Source organism: Rhinatrema bivittatum, chromosome 6, assembly GCF_901001135.1.
Source record: "Rhinatrema bivittatum chromosome 6, aRhiBiv1.1, whole genome shotgun sequence".
In the NCBI taxonomy this organism is placed as follows: Eukaryota; Metazoa; Chordata; class Amphibia; order Gymnophiona; family Rhinatrematidae; genus Rhinatrema; species Rhinatrema bivittatum.
The window spans coordinates 107,559,836-107,575,951 of NC_042620.1; the positions used below are offsets into that span (position 1 = coordinate 107,559,836).

At 42.0% G+C, this 16,116-nt stretch overlaps 1 protein-coding gene across 8 annotated transcripts in view; it reads left to right on the forward strand.

The window, feature by feature from the left end:
* Positions 1-5,522: 5,522 nt before the first annotated feature.
* The window catches only part of UBR3 (ubiquitin protein ligase E3 component n-recognin 3), a 672,099-nt gene continuing 661,505 nt past the window's right edge, over positions 5,523-16,116 (forward strand). For 6 of the 8 annotated variants that reach the window (XM_029605729.1, XM_029605732.1, XM_029605733.1 and 3 more), the window contains exon 1: positions 5,523-6,032. In XM_029605729.1, coding sequence (XP_029461589.1) covers positions 5,593-6,032 — 440 coding nt within the window. In that variant the 5' untranslated portion in view covers positions 5,523-5,592. The remainder of the gene's footprint in view (positions 6,033-16,116) is intronic. The other 2 variants (XM_029605735.1, XM_029605736.1) reach the window with 1 other exon arrangement.

Here is a 16,116-nt window from a genome sequence, read left to right on the forward strand (position 1 = left end):
CAGCAATAGAAATTGCACGGGCCCTTACTTCGCTTAAATGTGCAGACCTTACTGTTGGAACTGTCAAAAGGGTTTTATTGACAGACCTTAGATTACGCTGAGGGATATGTAGTTTTATCGTAGAATTTAACCATGCAGACATTTCATTATATATTAGTTTATGAATAATGCTCCAATTGGTGAAATTTGAAACTGAGATTGTCTCTGTTGCAGATATATTATCTTTTTTATTGATGGTATTTGTTCTTCTGGTATCTTCAAAATTTCTTTTAAGTACCTTTTGAATGTTATCAAAGGGACTTCTCCCAAAACTCGTGGGAAATTCAGTAATCTTATATTTAGCTGCTGCAGATAATTTTCTACTGACTCTAATCTACGCATTAATATTAACTGTTCACGCACACTAAAACAACCCTAAAACCCACCCCGACCCTTTAAAATAAATCCCCCACCCTCCCGAATCCCCCCCAAAATGCCTTAAATTACCTGGGGTCCAGAGGAAGGGTCCCGGTGTGATCTTTTACTCTCGGACCTCTGGTGCGTTGTAGAAATGGCTCCGGCGCCATTTTGTGCAAAATGGCGCCGGCCGTACGGCAACACGATTCGACTGCAGGAGGTCGTTCCGGACCCCCACTGGACTTTTGGCAAGTCTTGTGGGGGTCAGGAGGCCCCCCCAAGCTGGCCAAAAGTCCCTGGGGGTCCAGCGGGGGTCCGGGAGCGATCTCCTACGCTCCTGCCGTCGGGGGACAAAAAAACAAAATGGCGCTGGCGCTACCTTTGCCCTGTCATATGACAGGTCAAAGGTAGCACCGGCGCCATTTCTACAATGCACCGGAGGTCCGAGAGTAAAAGATCACACTGGGACCCTTCCTCTGGACCCCAGGTAATTTAAGGCATTTTGGGGGGGGGAGGTTCGGGAGGGTGGGGGATTTATTTTAAAGGGTCGGGGTGGGTTTTAGGGTTGTTTTAGTGTGCCGGTTTTCCCGCCCTCCCCCTTCCCCTCCCTCCCCCACTGGACCCCAGGTAATTTAAGGCATTTTGGGGGGTTCGGGAGGGTGGGGGATTTATTTTAAAGGGTCGGGGTGGGTTTTAGGGATGTTTTAGTGTGCCGGTTTTTGATTTACACGATTTACACGATATTTAAAAAACCCAAACTGCGACGATCCGATTCCCTCCCCCTCCCAGCCGAAATCGATCATTAAGACGATCGATCACACGATTCACATCTCTAATAGGCAGCGGTGTCTTCCAGGTAGGAGTCCAGGTAGCAAGTCCAGGAACATGGGCCTTTGAGGAGCGAGTACCGGTTCCAGACAGCAACCTGAAAGAGAAGAGAGAGAGGCCCCTGAGGAGCGGGTACCCCAAATAGAATAGTCCAATAGTGGAGGCAGAGTAGCTAGGTACGGAGAGCGAATCCCATCCGTTAGGAAACCTTTGCTAACTCGACGGCTAGCAATCGCGTAGGCTATTTGTATCCGGGATGCGTGACGTCATCACAGGGGGATGCCCCTGAGGTTCACGCCAAAGAAAGTACTTAAAGCAGGGCCACGCGGCACGTGCGCCCTAAGGTAATTGGACAGCATGGCGAGAGGCAGCGCCCAAGCCGGACCGGGGGTGCTGGAGAGGTCGGCAGGCAGACGCCGCGGCAGCCAAACGTTCGTCAACCGCAGGAGGAGTCACCAGAGAGGTAAGAAGGGCATAGTGGAGACGTTGGGCAGCGACAGTCGTAACAGTTGGTTGTTGTCTGAATATAAATTCTCTTTTCTTCATCCCCCCCTGCTGAAGCAGTGAGCTGCGCTGGATATGTATTCCAAGTGAAGTATCAGGCTTAATTGATTTGGGGTAGTAACTGGCAACTGCCATAACAAGCAAGCTACTCCCACGCTTATTTGTTTACCCAGCCTTTATGTGCATATGTTTGAAAACTGAAAGTATGTATACTTTCCTTGCTATTGGACCCCTGGATGATTTTCAAAAGCTGTTCAACTCACATATACCCTTTTGAAAGTTACCATTTTATATATTAAACTTTGTTTCAAAATATCTAAAGCTATACAAACACAAATATATGACTCAGAAATCATGTCACAGTGCCTGAGGAATATATTATCTGTATTATTTGGGGGTAGATACCAAAAAAATAAATTTATTATTTATTTATTTTTGGTTTTTATATACCGGAAGTTCCTGTATAAAATACATATCACTCCGGTTCACAGGTAAATCATAAGAACATAAGAACATAAGAAAATGCCATACTGGGTCAGACCAAGGGTCCATCAAGCCCAGCATCCTGTTTCCAACAGTGGCCAATCCAGGCCATAAGAACCTGGCAAGTACCCAAAAACTAAGTCTATTCCATGTAACCATTGCTAATGGCAGTGGCTATTCTCTAAGTGAACCTAATAGCAGGTAATGGACTTCTCCTCCAAGAACTTATCCAATCCTTTTTTAAACACAGCTATACTACCTGCACGAACCACATTCTCTGGCAACAAATTCCAGAGTTTAATTGTGCGTTGAGTAAAAAAGAACTTTCTCCGATTAGTTTTAAATGTGCCCCATGCTAACTTCATGGAGTGTCCCCTAGTCCTTCTACTATCTGAAAGAGTAAATAACCGATTCACATCTACCCGTTCTAGACCTCTCATGATTTTAAACACCTCTATCATATCCCCCCTCAGTCGTCTCTTCTCCAAGCTGAAAAGTCCTAATCTCTTTAGTCTTTCCTCATAGGGGAGTTGTTCCATTCCCCTTATCATTTTGGTAGCCCTTCTCTGTACCTTCTCCATCGCAATTATATCTTTTTTGAGATGCGGCGACCAGAATTGTACACAGTATTCAAGGTGCGGTCTCACCATGGAGCGATACAGAGGCATTATGACATTTTCCGTTTTATTCATCATTCCTTTTCTAATAATTCCCAACATTCTGTTTGCTTTTTTGACTGCTGCAGCACACTGAACCGACGATTTCAATGTGTTATCCACTATGACACCTAGATCTCTTTCTTGGGTTGTAGCACCTAATATGGAACCCAACATCGTGTAATTATAGCATGGGTTATTTTTCCCTATATGCATCACCTTGCACTTTTCCACATTAAATTTCATCTGCCATTTGGATGCCCAATTTTCCAGTCTCACAAGGTCTTCCTGCAATTTATCACAATCTGCTTGTGATTTAACTACTCTGCACAATTTTGTGTCATCTGCAAATTTGATTATCTCACTCGTCGTATTTCTTTCCAGATCATTTATAAATATATTGAACAGTAAGGGTCCCAATACAGATCCCTGAGGCACTCCACTGTCCACTCCCTTCCACTGAGAAAATTGCCCATTTAATCCTACTCTCTGTTTCCTGTCTTTTAGCCAGTTTGCAATCCACGAAAGGACATCGCCACCTATCCCATGACTTTTTACTTTTCCTAGAAGCCTCTCATGAGGAACTTTGTCAAACGCCTTCTGAAAATCCAAGTATACTATATCTACCGGTTCACCTTTATCCACATGTTTATTAACTCCTTCAAAAAAGTGAAGCAGATTTGTGAGGCAAGACTTGCCCTGGGTAAAGCCATGCTGACTTTGTTCCATTAAACCATGTTTTTCTATATGTTCTGTGATTTTGATGTTTAGAACACTTTCCACTATTTTTCCTGGCACTGAAGTCAGGCTAACCGGTCTGTAGTTTCCCGGATCGCCCCTGGAGCCCTTTTTAAATATTGGGGTTACATTTGCTATCCTCCAGTCTTCAGGTACAATGGATGATTTTAATGATAAGTTACAAATTTTTACTAATAGGTCTGAAATTTCATTTTTTAGTTCCTTCAGAACTCTGGGGTGTATACCATCCGGTCCAGGTGATTTACTACTCTTCAGTTTGTCAATCAGGCCTACCACATCTTCTAGGTTCACCGTGATTTGATTCAGTCCATCTGAATCATTACCCATGAAAACCTTCTCCATTACGGGTACCTCCCCAACATCCTCTTCAAGAAATATACATTTATACATTAAAAGAAATCAGTACTACTTTGGCTGAAAGGATGTATATGAGTGTGTGTGTGTGTGTGTGTGTGTGTGTGTGTGTTTCTCTCTCTCTCACTCTTCTCCCAACCCCTGCCAGACAGCCCAAGTTTGTACTGCTTACTCCAGGGATGTGGGGAAGGAGACAGTGTTCATCTTCTCATGTTCACCCCTGCTTTCAACCCCTTCCTCAACTTTTCAATATTTACCAGCTTTCCTACAGGCCAGGCATGCATTCCCTTATTACCAGAGGTTAAACTAGGGAACAAAGTAGTTCTAGTCTCTGCTGTTTGCTCCCAGCTCAACCCCTCTCCTCCTTTTCCTTACAGAGACCAGGAGAAGGGAGAAAATGACAGGAGAGGAGGGGCTGAAGTAGAGAGCAGAGTAGCTCTTCTTAACTCTGCTCTATGTTGTGGCCACTCCAGTCTCACTCCCTCCCCTCCTTCCCGCATGATGCCTGTGAAGGGGGACACTGGGGCAGCAAGCAGAACAACTTTTCTGCTGCCTGAGATTCTTGGCAGTGGCCAATAAAATGGGGGCACTAGCCCCGTGGGCAATGCCTGTAAGCTCAACTCTGTATCTTTACTGTAAGTTGGCAGCATACCAGCAGTAAATGTCTTACAGATACTGCATACTTGATTGTACTAGTTTACTTGGGTGTACTATTATAAAATTCTTCCTACCAGCATAGGCTTAATAACTAACTCCGATGTTATTTTTAAACCAATGATTCTCTTTTTCATACTTCTGCCGTTAGCATTGGGGTGGGGGAAGGAGTGGAGAAGGGGAGAGAGGAGGACCTGTCACCCTGATTTCTCAATCCAACATGAATAAGTTCAAATATCAGAATACCTGTAGTTAAAAAATTAGGACTAACTCAGTGCCCAACTGCCCATGAAGGACTGAAGTTAGCACGGGTGTAAAGTAATATGCTTAAAGCTGTTTCATTTTTGGGAGTACAACATCCCTAGGACACGATTACAATAAGAGCTATATACATCCTGTTGTCCATTAATTGTTTTATTGCTTGTGTCTAAATGTAACATTAGCAAAACTTATTTTTCACATTAAAAAAGCTTTTGTTTTCCTTCCCCCTCCTTTTTATTTTTTCACTGATCCCATTCCCCGACACTCAGCCTTAGCTGCAGCCGGCATGACATCACGATTTAGCTTTGTGAAGTCATCACTGTGATTTACGCTTGCCAAACCTCGAAATAAATAAATAAATAAATAAATAAATCTGCTTTTTGGAATCCTGGCAACCAATCAGGAGAGCTCAGCCAATTCCAAGGGTAAAAGTGTTATGCTACCACACGCTTTCACCCTGCCTATGACGGGCGCGCGCGCCCTTGCCGCGGCTCCTGCTGCTGTGTCATCTGCGTGCACGCGCGGGCTTCCCCGCTGCCCCGCAACAGACGGCGCTCGAAGCTTCCCGCCCTGGTCCAGGTGGAGCGCGCGGCGGAGTGACAGCTGGCGGCGGGAGGGGCGCTCTCGCGAGAAGGCGCGAGACCGCTTATGGAACACAACAAAAGTAAAGCTAGGAGAGCAAATTTGAGATCTCATCATGGCGGCGGCGGAGTCGCCGCTGCGGAGCCGGGATAAGAAAACCACTGCTGCCCGCCTGAAAGCTGAACTGGGCCGGCCAGACAACAGCCAAGGGGTTAGGCAGCTGAGTGAGCTGTTGGATAGCGTACTGGGCGCCGACAGGCCGGTGGGCGATGCCGAAGCCCTGGACTGGTGCCGGTGGCTGCTGGCTGGCGGCGAAAGCTTCGAGGACTTCTGCCAGATGGTGCGCTCGTACGACCACGCCACCCTCTGTGGCCTCGTCTGGACGGCTAACTTCGTGGCCTACCGCTGTCGGACGTGCGGCATCTCGCCCTGCATGTCTCTGTGCGCCGAGTGCTTCAACCTGGGCGACCATGCCGGCCACGACTTCAACATGTTCCGTAGCCAGGCCGGGGGCGCCTGTGACTGTGGGGACAGCAATGTCATGCGAGAGAGCGGGTGAGTGAGTCCTGGGCAAGGGCAGTGACCTTTCTGCTGACCCCATTTGTGTGTGTGCAGGTGCCGCCGGCCTCTGGCCTGCCTTAGTCTCGGTGACAGGAGACAGACTCGGACTCAGCAGCTATTAATAACCTGGGCACAAACTTTGCCATCTGCCTGGCTCCTGCCATTCTAATAAAGTGGGATCCCAGGTGGGTCAGGTGAATTTTTCGTCCCAAATTGCAAAGAAATAATTTAGGATCAGATGGACGAAACCTTATTCCCAACGATTTAAAATGCGGTGGCGGGGTTAGGGGGATAATTAGGACATCTTCCTTTGGGTAGCTCATTTTTTGATTTGCATATCTAATTAGGTCCTTATGCACTAAAATGTTTTCTCATTTTTCGGCTGTGGGAAAATATTGAGTAAGTCATGAAGAGATCGTGTCGTAGCTTAGAGTGAATTTTGCACAGGATATAAATAATATTTGCGATAAAGTTGTTGCTGGCTGCAGTAAAGCATTACTTTTCTTGTACATTATAGTTGCTTTTTTCTGAGGCTGTGAAAGCTCAGTGACTACATTGTGCCAAGAGGAGCCCCAGGTATTTAGTTTTACCTACACGATCATTAGAGCTAAAGCTGTCGAGGCTAATGTGGTCTAATTTGTGTTGACGAAGTGTGAGGAAAGAACATATCTGAACAAAGCACCAATTTGAGTGTGCACTTTGCTGTTAATATTAAAGAGAAGAGGAGGGAATTATAAGAAGTTGAAAATAAAAGCAGTTGACAGATAACATTGTATCAGAACGTCTCACAATTAAATAATGAAAGTAGAAAAATACTGTGTATGGTTACAGCCTTGGTTAGTTACTGATCTTCACAGAAGTGGAAGGATTAAGACCTGTTGTGAAGCCACTTGTGCTTCCTGTTGTCATTCGGGCGCTCTGACAGCTGTTAGTTGAATCACGTCCACGATTCCATTTAATGTTAAATTTCGTTTTTATGTTTTGCTCCTCAGATTCTTAGTTTGCTCGTGGAGTTCATTCGAAATATGTTTTCAAATATAGATTTTATCAATTTCTCGAGTTTTTTATACTGTTATATCAAATATAGCTCTGAGTGGTGTACAGATTATAAAAATAAAATTATAATATAGGTAATAAAGATATAAAGTCTGTTTACTGACAAACTACACAAATGGTAAATATTTCTGAAGTGCCTTCTTTAGAACAGCGGTATTAACTACATTGTTCAAAATATGAAGTTGCTTGTTGGCTTTGTTTCCTTTTTATCTTTACTGCTGGGTCTCCTGCTTATTTAATTTCATAAAATGTATATTTTTTGCATAAACGTTGTGCATCATTTTACGAAGACAAGGCTGCTTATTTTTAACTTTATCCCATAGTTCTGCTTTTACAACACATTTATTAGCATTAAGGGGTGCATTTGAAGCCCCCCCAGAGCGATGTTGATGTTTTTTAAGAGGTACAAATACACCCTACTCCCACATACCCAATAACAAACCAGAAACAGCTTCAAATAAACAAGAAAACACTATCTGTAACATATAAAAATAAATTTTTCCTGACATATGTAAGCAAATAGAGTACAGATGGAATCTGTTCCTGCAGATGCAGCAAGAGGTGACCACCTTGGATGGGGAAGTTTTTGCACTGTCTAAGTGCTTACATTTTCTAATGTTCAGTGTGTGTGTTTTTTGACCCAAAACATTTCAGACAATTTCTTGAGCAAAAGATTGCAGAATAATAATCTGCTCTGTATAATCTAGAAGGTCACTGGTGTATTTTGCTATGATGGCTATGAGTTTTATTCCTTTTCTGTGTGTTTGGTTTTTTGTTTTTTTTTTCATGTGTATGTTAATCTCCCCCTCCCCTTTTTTTTTTTTTCTGTTAATCTTCTTCCTTTTGAGGGCTTTAAGGAGGGTAAGCAGTAATTTAATTCATTGTACTGTTGCTGATTTTGTTGCAAGTCCTTGATTGTATTGCAAGTTCTTGATTGTAATCTTTGTAAATTTATTACAAAAAAAAAAATTATAGGAAAAACAAGTAACAGCATAGCTTGGCTTTTTTTTTTTTTTTTTCCCCATTTCAGACATTCACCACTCGGTTTTAATATTCATGTGTTCTGCATAGGCAAATCGATGGCATTCTTCACATTACATTCATGATTTGCAATCTGTTGTACTAGGGCAGAAGGTGCAACATCCTACAATTCTTGTATGTGCTATATTGGGTCAAACCAAGGTCCATCAAGCAAAGCATTCTTTCTCTTGACATTGGCCAATTCTGGTCACAAGTATTCGTTAGATCCCAAAAAGTAAATCTATTTCTTGTTTCTCACTTCCAGGGATAAGCACAAGTCTACCTGCCTAATAACGGATTATGGACTTTTTTTTTTTTTCTGCAGGAGTTTTCCAAACGTCTTTTAAACCCTTCTGTTAGTTGCTTTTACCATGCCATCTGATGACAAATTCCAGAGCTTAATTGTGCACTGATTTGAAAAAATACTTTATATGATTTGTTTTAATTCTGTTGGTTATTAGTTTCATGGAGTGTACCCTTGTTTTAGTATTATTTGAAAGGGTAAATAACCATCCCCCCTATTCCACCTCATTCATGATTTTTATAAAAATTTATCAAATCCTCTGTTTTTCGACTTGTTTTTTTTCCAAGCTGAAGAGCCGTAACCTGTTTAGCCTTTCTTCATAAGGTAGCTGTTCATCCCCTTTTTATCATTTTTGTTGCTCTTCTCTGTACATTTTAGCCCATTTATTTATTTATTTAATTTATTTATTTATTTTGATGAGGTGACCAGAATTTCCTGGAATGCTCAAGGGTGGGGGTCACACCATGGATCAATTCAGAGGCATTATGATATTCTCAGTTTTCTCTGTTCTTCTCCAAATAATTCCAAACATTGTTTTTTTCTTTTTTGACCACTGAGGATTTCAAAGTATTGTCCACAAGGACTCCGAGGTCCTTTTTTCTTGGGTGTTGATTTCTAATACTTGGATGGTTTATTGGCCATGTACTGTCTGAATGGTTAGTGACCCTTGGAGCCCACCAGCTGCTCATCCACTGTGATGTGTATCTCTGGTACATAATACTTTTCAGTTGCTACACAGAAAAGCCATACAGAAGGCTGCAAGTTTATCCTTAGCCCTTCTCTGATTTCATGTTTTGTTGTCAAAGCATAGGAATATTATGATTTCCTGAAATTTTTGAAGGTTTATTGTGGCTCTAAAGTAGGAATGTCCAGCGTGTTCAGACCATAACTGCTTCAGAACTTTGCAACTGCCATGAGGCAAGTCATTCAAAAAGCCTTCATCTCAGTGTTGTGAAACTTTTTCCATTCTTAAGTTGTCAGGATTTGTCTCATTCCACATTCTGATGTGATGTTAGACTTCTCTGTTCATCTCTCCCACAATTAATAACACCTCTGTTGTAAGAAATAAGTTGGTGTTTCAGTTGTTTGTCGCTGGATTTCAGGTGTGCTGCCCTTCTTGTGGCTTTTTCTGCTACAGCCTCCCATTTCTTCCTCTCCTAGTGGCAGCATCTGTGATGTCAACAGTTGTCTTTGTTTTGATTATTCTCTGTCTCTCTGTTGTCTACCTGTTCTACCATGGTGGCTATGTGATATGCCACTTGCTTGTCCTGCTACAAGTGTTTACTCCTGGGGGAATTCTGCGCACAAAACCTTAAAATTCTGCAAACTTTATATTCAAAATAACACAATTTACATGACAGTCTAATTACATTTTAAATTAATACAGAAAAAAGTTTATTACTTAAAGATGTAGAATTTCCCTAGAAATTCACTGTAAGAGTATCCCTTCCACTCGCTCTCCCTACTCCCCTGGCCACGTTGCCCTCTCAGGCCCCAACTCCTCCACTTGCCAGTATTTCTCCTCTCCACCTCTAGGATCAACCCTTTCCACTCTATTGCCAGTCCCAGAGTTTGGCCCCGTTCTCAGTACTGCCCCTCACACAGGCTCCCTCTGTCCCTCCTCTCACACACATGCTCCCTCTCTCTAATACATATACACACACCCTCCTACAGGCTCCCTCACTTTCTCATGCACACACATCCCCTTATACTGGGCCCTCTCTTGCATACACACCCACACAAGCTCCCTTTCTCTGTCACACATACATCCTTACACAAGCTACCTAGGTCTCTCTCTCACGCACCCCTTCACACAGGCTCTGACTCACACATGCATAATCCCTTTACACAGGCTAGCATCCTCACATACATACGAGCTCCCAATCTCTCACACACACATACACTCCTTCATAATCTCCTCATATAGGTCTCTCTCTCTCTCTCTCAACCCCCCCCCTGCTCTCTTACCTTCCATGCGTGCGCGCTCGCTTTCTCTCACACACACACACACACACACACACACACACACACACACACACACACACACATTCTTTCTCACTGGGGCCTTTATCTTCGCCACGAGCAGAGCACACTCTGTTTGCGGCACACAGAGGCCTTCCATCTTCGCAGTGAACTATGTTCTGGGCCTTCATCTTTTCTGCGAACGGAGTGCATCTCGTGGCACATGTGGGCTTTCATCTTCGTGCGCTCTGTTCGCGGCATACCGGGGTCTCCTCCACTATTTTCTGTGCAGAACTTGGGGAATTCTGCGCTCCACAGTAGCGTAGAATTCCCCCAGGACTGACTAAAGTGTTGGGATCCCCTAAAGCCCTGGCAATTCCTTTTTCATTGCTGCTGAATGCACTTTCAAAGGATAGGTGGTCTTATGGCTCAGAGCACTGTGCTTCCTTGGGAACAAATGTTATATTCTCATGCATTTCATTTTCAGAGATGCATGAGTCCTTCACTGCATGTCAGCTGTGCAACCACTTCCTCCATAATGTAAGTTTTTACTTCCTTGACATTCTATACCAAAGAAAACAAAAAGATAGCACAGTTGTACAATAAAATGCATCACCTAGAAGTATGTTTCCTGAACATCACCAGTGGGTCTGCTAGGCTTGACAAGTTTTGCAATAGGGCATCAGGGCATGGAAGGTCTTCCACTCGAGGAAAAGGTCTGTCAGACTTGCTAAAGCTTTATAATGGAATAAGCAAGATTAGCAATCCAGTCAGAAGTACTTACTGTTGAAGCAACATCTATCATGCTTCTCTGATGATCTTCTGATCTCCTGTTTGCTTGTGTTCTCTCTGGTTCTTCATTACTCCCAGAAAATGAGATGCTAGTTGCTGACAGAAGAACTATTTTTTTTTTCTTTTTAAAGGGCAAGAGAATATAAAGACATAAAATTCTTAAACTCTTCAAGTGGTTCCATGATGTCTTTCCTTTCCAGGTGATAATGATTGTTGCTAGGGCAAAGGATACATTTATTTTAAAATTTGTATATTCTGCCTATATCAGAGCAGGTCTCTCAAGGCAGATTACAATGCTAATAATCAACATTTTCTGAAGCATTTCTGCCTCTTAATTCAATCTTTTGAAGAAAGCAACACAATACCTGCCTGCCTCCAATCTCAACTCTTTCTATGCTCCAGCCCTTCATCTTCCAAACAGCCTGGAGGGAATCCTTTCCTTCTCTTGTTCCCAGGGCCAGTGCAAGGGGATTAGGCGTCCCAGGCAGCTTCTGCCTTGCGTCCCTGAGTTCTATCTCTCTGTTTTCTGGGCCGCGAGCAGCATGCGGCCCGCCGAATCTCCACTCCTCTTTGCCGCCGCTCGCAGCCCCACATGGCTCGCGCCTCCTAATGGTCTGCGCCCTAGAACAGGCCTGGCTCTCACCTAGTGCTTCCCTCGGCCCTGCTTGTTCCCTATTCCCCTTCTTCCAACCCTGAAGTGAACAAGAGGGGAGGGTTGAAGTTGGAGTGTGCAGAGGAAACTGTCAGAATCTTTGATTCCTCAAAGATGTGGTCAACTATAAACCAGATACAAAGACTTGGATATGTATTTTGGAAGTTTGCAACTGCTGGTGTCCCACAGCTGGCAGAGAAGGCATTAATTTTAAATTTAATAGAAGCTTTGACTAGCACTACTGCTGAGAAGTTTCACATTTTTGTGTTAATTCAACCCCCTTTTGTGCCTTTATCATGTCTAATATGTGCACATTTGTTTCTGTGTAATTAACAGAATGACAAACTACTATTGCTGATGACGTGGTCTGCATACATAATCTCATATACTTGGAAACGAGGACTTTCTCAAGAAAATACAATGCAACATCCTTATATTTCAATTCAAAACAAAAAACATTTTAAAATCACAAGTTTGTAACATGTCTTTACTTGATAGATTGAATTTTGTATTTGTAGCTACTTTAAATAATTAAACAAACTGAATTGTTTGCAAAAATAACCTTTTTGCACAGTTTGGTGTGAATTTTTATGCAAAATTATGCAAATTTGCCATATAATTGCAGCAGCATTTTGAAAAATCTGTTCTAGGAAATCATGGCTCTGAATGTTACATAACACTCTGGAGAAATATTGCCTTGGCAGTGTATCTGTATAGTTATTGCTGTATTGATGCTATTCACAGCTATTGAAGTCATTTTTCAAGGCATGGTGATTTGATCTTGGTGAATTTTATTATGTAACCTGGGCCAATGACCTCATAAATAATATCGTCTAAATCAGATTCTGGAGAATCAAATCATTAGACCTTGAAATGTTCAGGGGTGCAGATATACTCCCTAAGGAAAATGAGATTAAATTGCTTGGGGCAAATTTGAACCCTCTCAGTGTTTCATCTACAGAGACCACTTTGGAGCTTTTTTTTTTTTTTTTTTCCAGTGGGTGGTTTGTACACTACTCTAAAAGGACAACATTTAAAAACTAGTTACAAAAAAGTTATTAACGGTTCTCCTGCTGAAGGGGATCAGTTGCACTCCTCTGCTGGATGTTAAGATTAAAAAGTCTACTAAGATGCACAGGAGAGAGGAGAAACAAGTGAGATGAAACTCCAAAGAGTTTCTCCCTCTCCAATGTCTTTTAGATGGGGCCTTTGCTATCCTGTGGCTCTTCCCTACCTTGGCTTTTTTCCCTTCATACCTTTCCCCAAGGAGTTCTAGAATTTTTCCTCTGTTACATTTTTAATAGAAAAAAATTCTAGGTTTCTGTGTTTCACATAGTGGTGAAATTGAATATTAATTAATTATGTAATAGGTTAATGATGTAATAGGTAAGCATGTGTGAATTTTGGTTGGCAGACCAGCCATAAATTATAACTTTCTGATTTTGGTTTGTTAGAACCATAGGGGTAGACTTTAAAAATATACACGTGCATGTTATAAAACCCAGGGCAGCGCATGCAAAAGGGGGGGGGGGGGTGGTTTGAAAAAGGCAATTTACGTGCGGCGACAAGTTCGGGCCTCCCCCAGTTCCCTCCCAATCTGTTCCTGTTAAGGAGCTTACTGGGAGGGAACTTACCTACCACCCTACCTTTTTTTTTTTCTCCTTTTGTTTTCGAACTTTATGCCAGCTCCTGAGCTGGCATAAGTTGCATGCGCTGGCAGAGTGGCAAATGGCCACTATACCGGCCACCCCTTTTCTTCGGCCCAGCTCGTGTGTGTGTGTTTGTGTGTGTGTAATGAGGGTTACGCGTGTGGCCAGGCTCCTTTTAAAACGTGTATGGTGTGCGCAAGGCCTGACCATGTACGTAACCCCTGTGTTTTTTATTTTTTTTTATTTTTATTTTTTTTATGAGCGCCGGCCATTTAAAATTGGGCTAATCATCTAATTTTGTAAAACTACATGAATTTCAAAACTTTTTTGGTTTGAGATTACCAATCCCTTACCTCATCTATATTGCCACTCTTCGCTATGTCAAAATACAGGGTATTGGCTCACCCCTGCTACCCTGGCTGGATGGTTTAGATTCATGTTGGTTCCCTCAAGTTGTTTAGCCAAATCAGTGAAAGCACATGGCTATATCCTGTAATTGGGGAGAGATGATTCTGTATCTCCATGTACATTTTTATTTAGCATCTATGTCCATGGCAAAATGATAATGATATTGTGACATTAAGAATGAGTGCCTCTGTGCATATGGATATTGTATTATAAGCAATTTGCATTGCTGTTCATCACCTCATTGAGGCTGTGGTGTTTTTATTAGTCCACACTGAGATACAATATTAATATATCCAAATTTATCTGAATAGTATGACTTTTTTTTTTTTTTTTTCTGTTTATGTAGACGGTGAATTTTAAAACTGAATTTCTCAAAACTGTTAACTTAGGGACTGTGAAAACAAATCCACAAAAATAAAAAAATGCCTACCTGATTTTTAAATCTGTGTTGATATTTGAGCTAGAGTAGAAACAAATTCTTAAAATGAAAACAATGTGTTTTCCATGCTAATCTATCTTGGAAGCCATCAAACTTTTTTTTTTCTCTAAATTTAACTGATTGTATACAAAATTTCAGAAGAAAATGACATACAATGATGAAACTATGAGCCATTCAAACCATTAACTATACTGATGTTACTGCAATGCCAAGTAATATTTTACATTTTTGGTGAAAAGCAATTTGTGCCTAGTATTAAACTACATAAAAATTTAGGTAAGGAAGATGTGCCCTATTTTGTGAACAGAAATATCACTATCAGACCTAATGAATTTCCTATAATGAAGATTAAAGCTCCGTGTCTTTATTTAGCATGCAGCAGTTGGTATGATGGGAAGAACATAACTTTCACAACTAATTTGGCTAAATGCTAAGTTAAGAGTTGCTTTTTTTTTTTTCCCTTCTTAACCATAGGAAAATGTTGAGACTTCAGTCAATCAAAACACAATTCGCTCTACTAAAGACCTTCATATGTTAAGAGACATTGAATCACGCTCATTAGTGGACTGCTATACGTTCCTTGGGGGCTAAGTCTTTAAGTAGAAATCAGTCTTTGAGTGCTTGCTACTTTTTTTTTTTTTTTTTTTTTAATCTGCAATTAAAAACACACTTAACTTGAAAGTAAGTGTTTGCACATCTTGGCATTAAATCTGCAAAACACTGGAACAGTGTCGGGCTGCACATTTATTGAAGATGTGCAAACACTTTCACGATAAGTGTGTGTTTTAATTGCAGGATTAAAATAAAACTCCAAAAAAAAGTAGCAGGCACTCAAAGACAGATTATTTCTACTTAAAGATTTATAGCAGTCCACTAATGAGTGTGATTGTGTCTTTTTTTTTTTTAATACAGTGAATTACATGTTTTGACTGAAGTCTCAACATTTTCCTGTGGTGAATTGGGAGTAATTGTTTTTCTTCTTGACTGATTCATTTTGTATCAGTATTGCTCCCCTCCAGACAGCATGCAGGCTTGGCTCATTGCCCTCTTAGACACGTCCTCAGGACTACTCCTCAGTGGGCAGGGGTTGTCACAGTAGTAGCAGTTGCTATCTTTTCTCCCTCTTCTTCCCACCCTGCCCCTGGGCCCGAGCATACTATTACTGCAGCATGTTAGGTCCTAATTGCCCCAAAAGGGGGATTTGAACCTGAATTCGCTGCATTGCGGCATACACTACAGTCTGAGCTGTGAGGCCACCATGAAAGGGTAACTTTTTTTTTTTTTTTTTTTTTAAATCTTCTGATTTTAAATTTAGGAAAATTAAACAGTTAATGTTTAATTCAGTTCACTGTTTTTGAACGTGTTATAGTGATGTCACAAACTTGATATTGCTACACACATCAATCATTTAACAAGATTTTCAGTAATAAAACAATTTCCTAAATATTGTAGTAGTTGATGTTTCTAAATATGTAGTAATTTTGGGGTAGATTTTACAAATTTGTGCACCAGACGCAAACAAGATAATGCGGGATTTTAATAGATACGCGTGTAACCGCGTGTATCTGTTAAAATCTGGGATCGGCGCGTGCAAGGCTGTGCAAAATCGGCAGCCTGCACGCGCCGAGCTGCGCAGCCTGCCTCCGTTCCCTCCGAGGCTGCTTCGAAATCGGAGCGGCCTCGGAGGGAACTTTCCTTCCACCCCCTGCACCTTCCCCTCCCTTCCCCTACCTAACCCCCCCCCCACTTTTGTTGCACAAGTTACGCAACTTGCGCGCACCGGGCCGGCCGCCGGC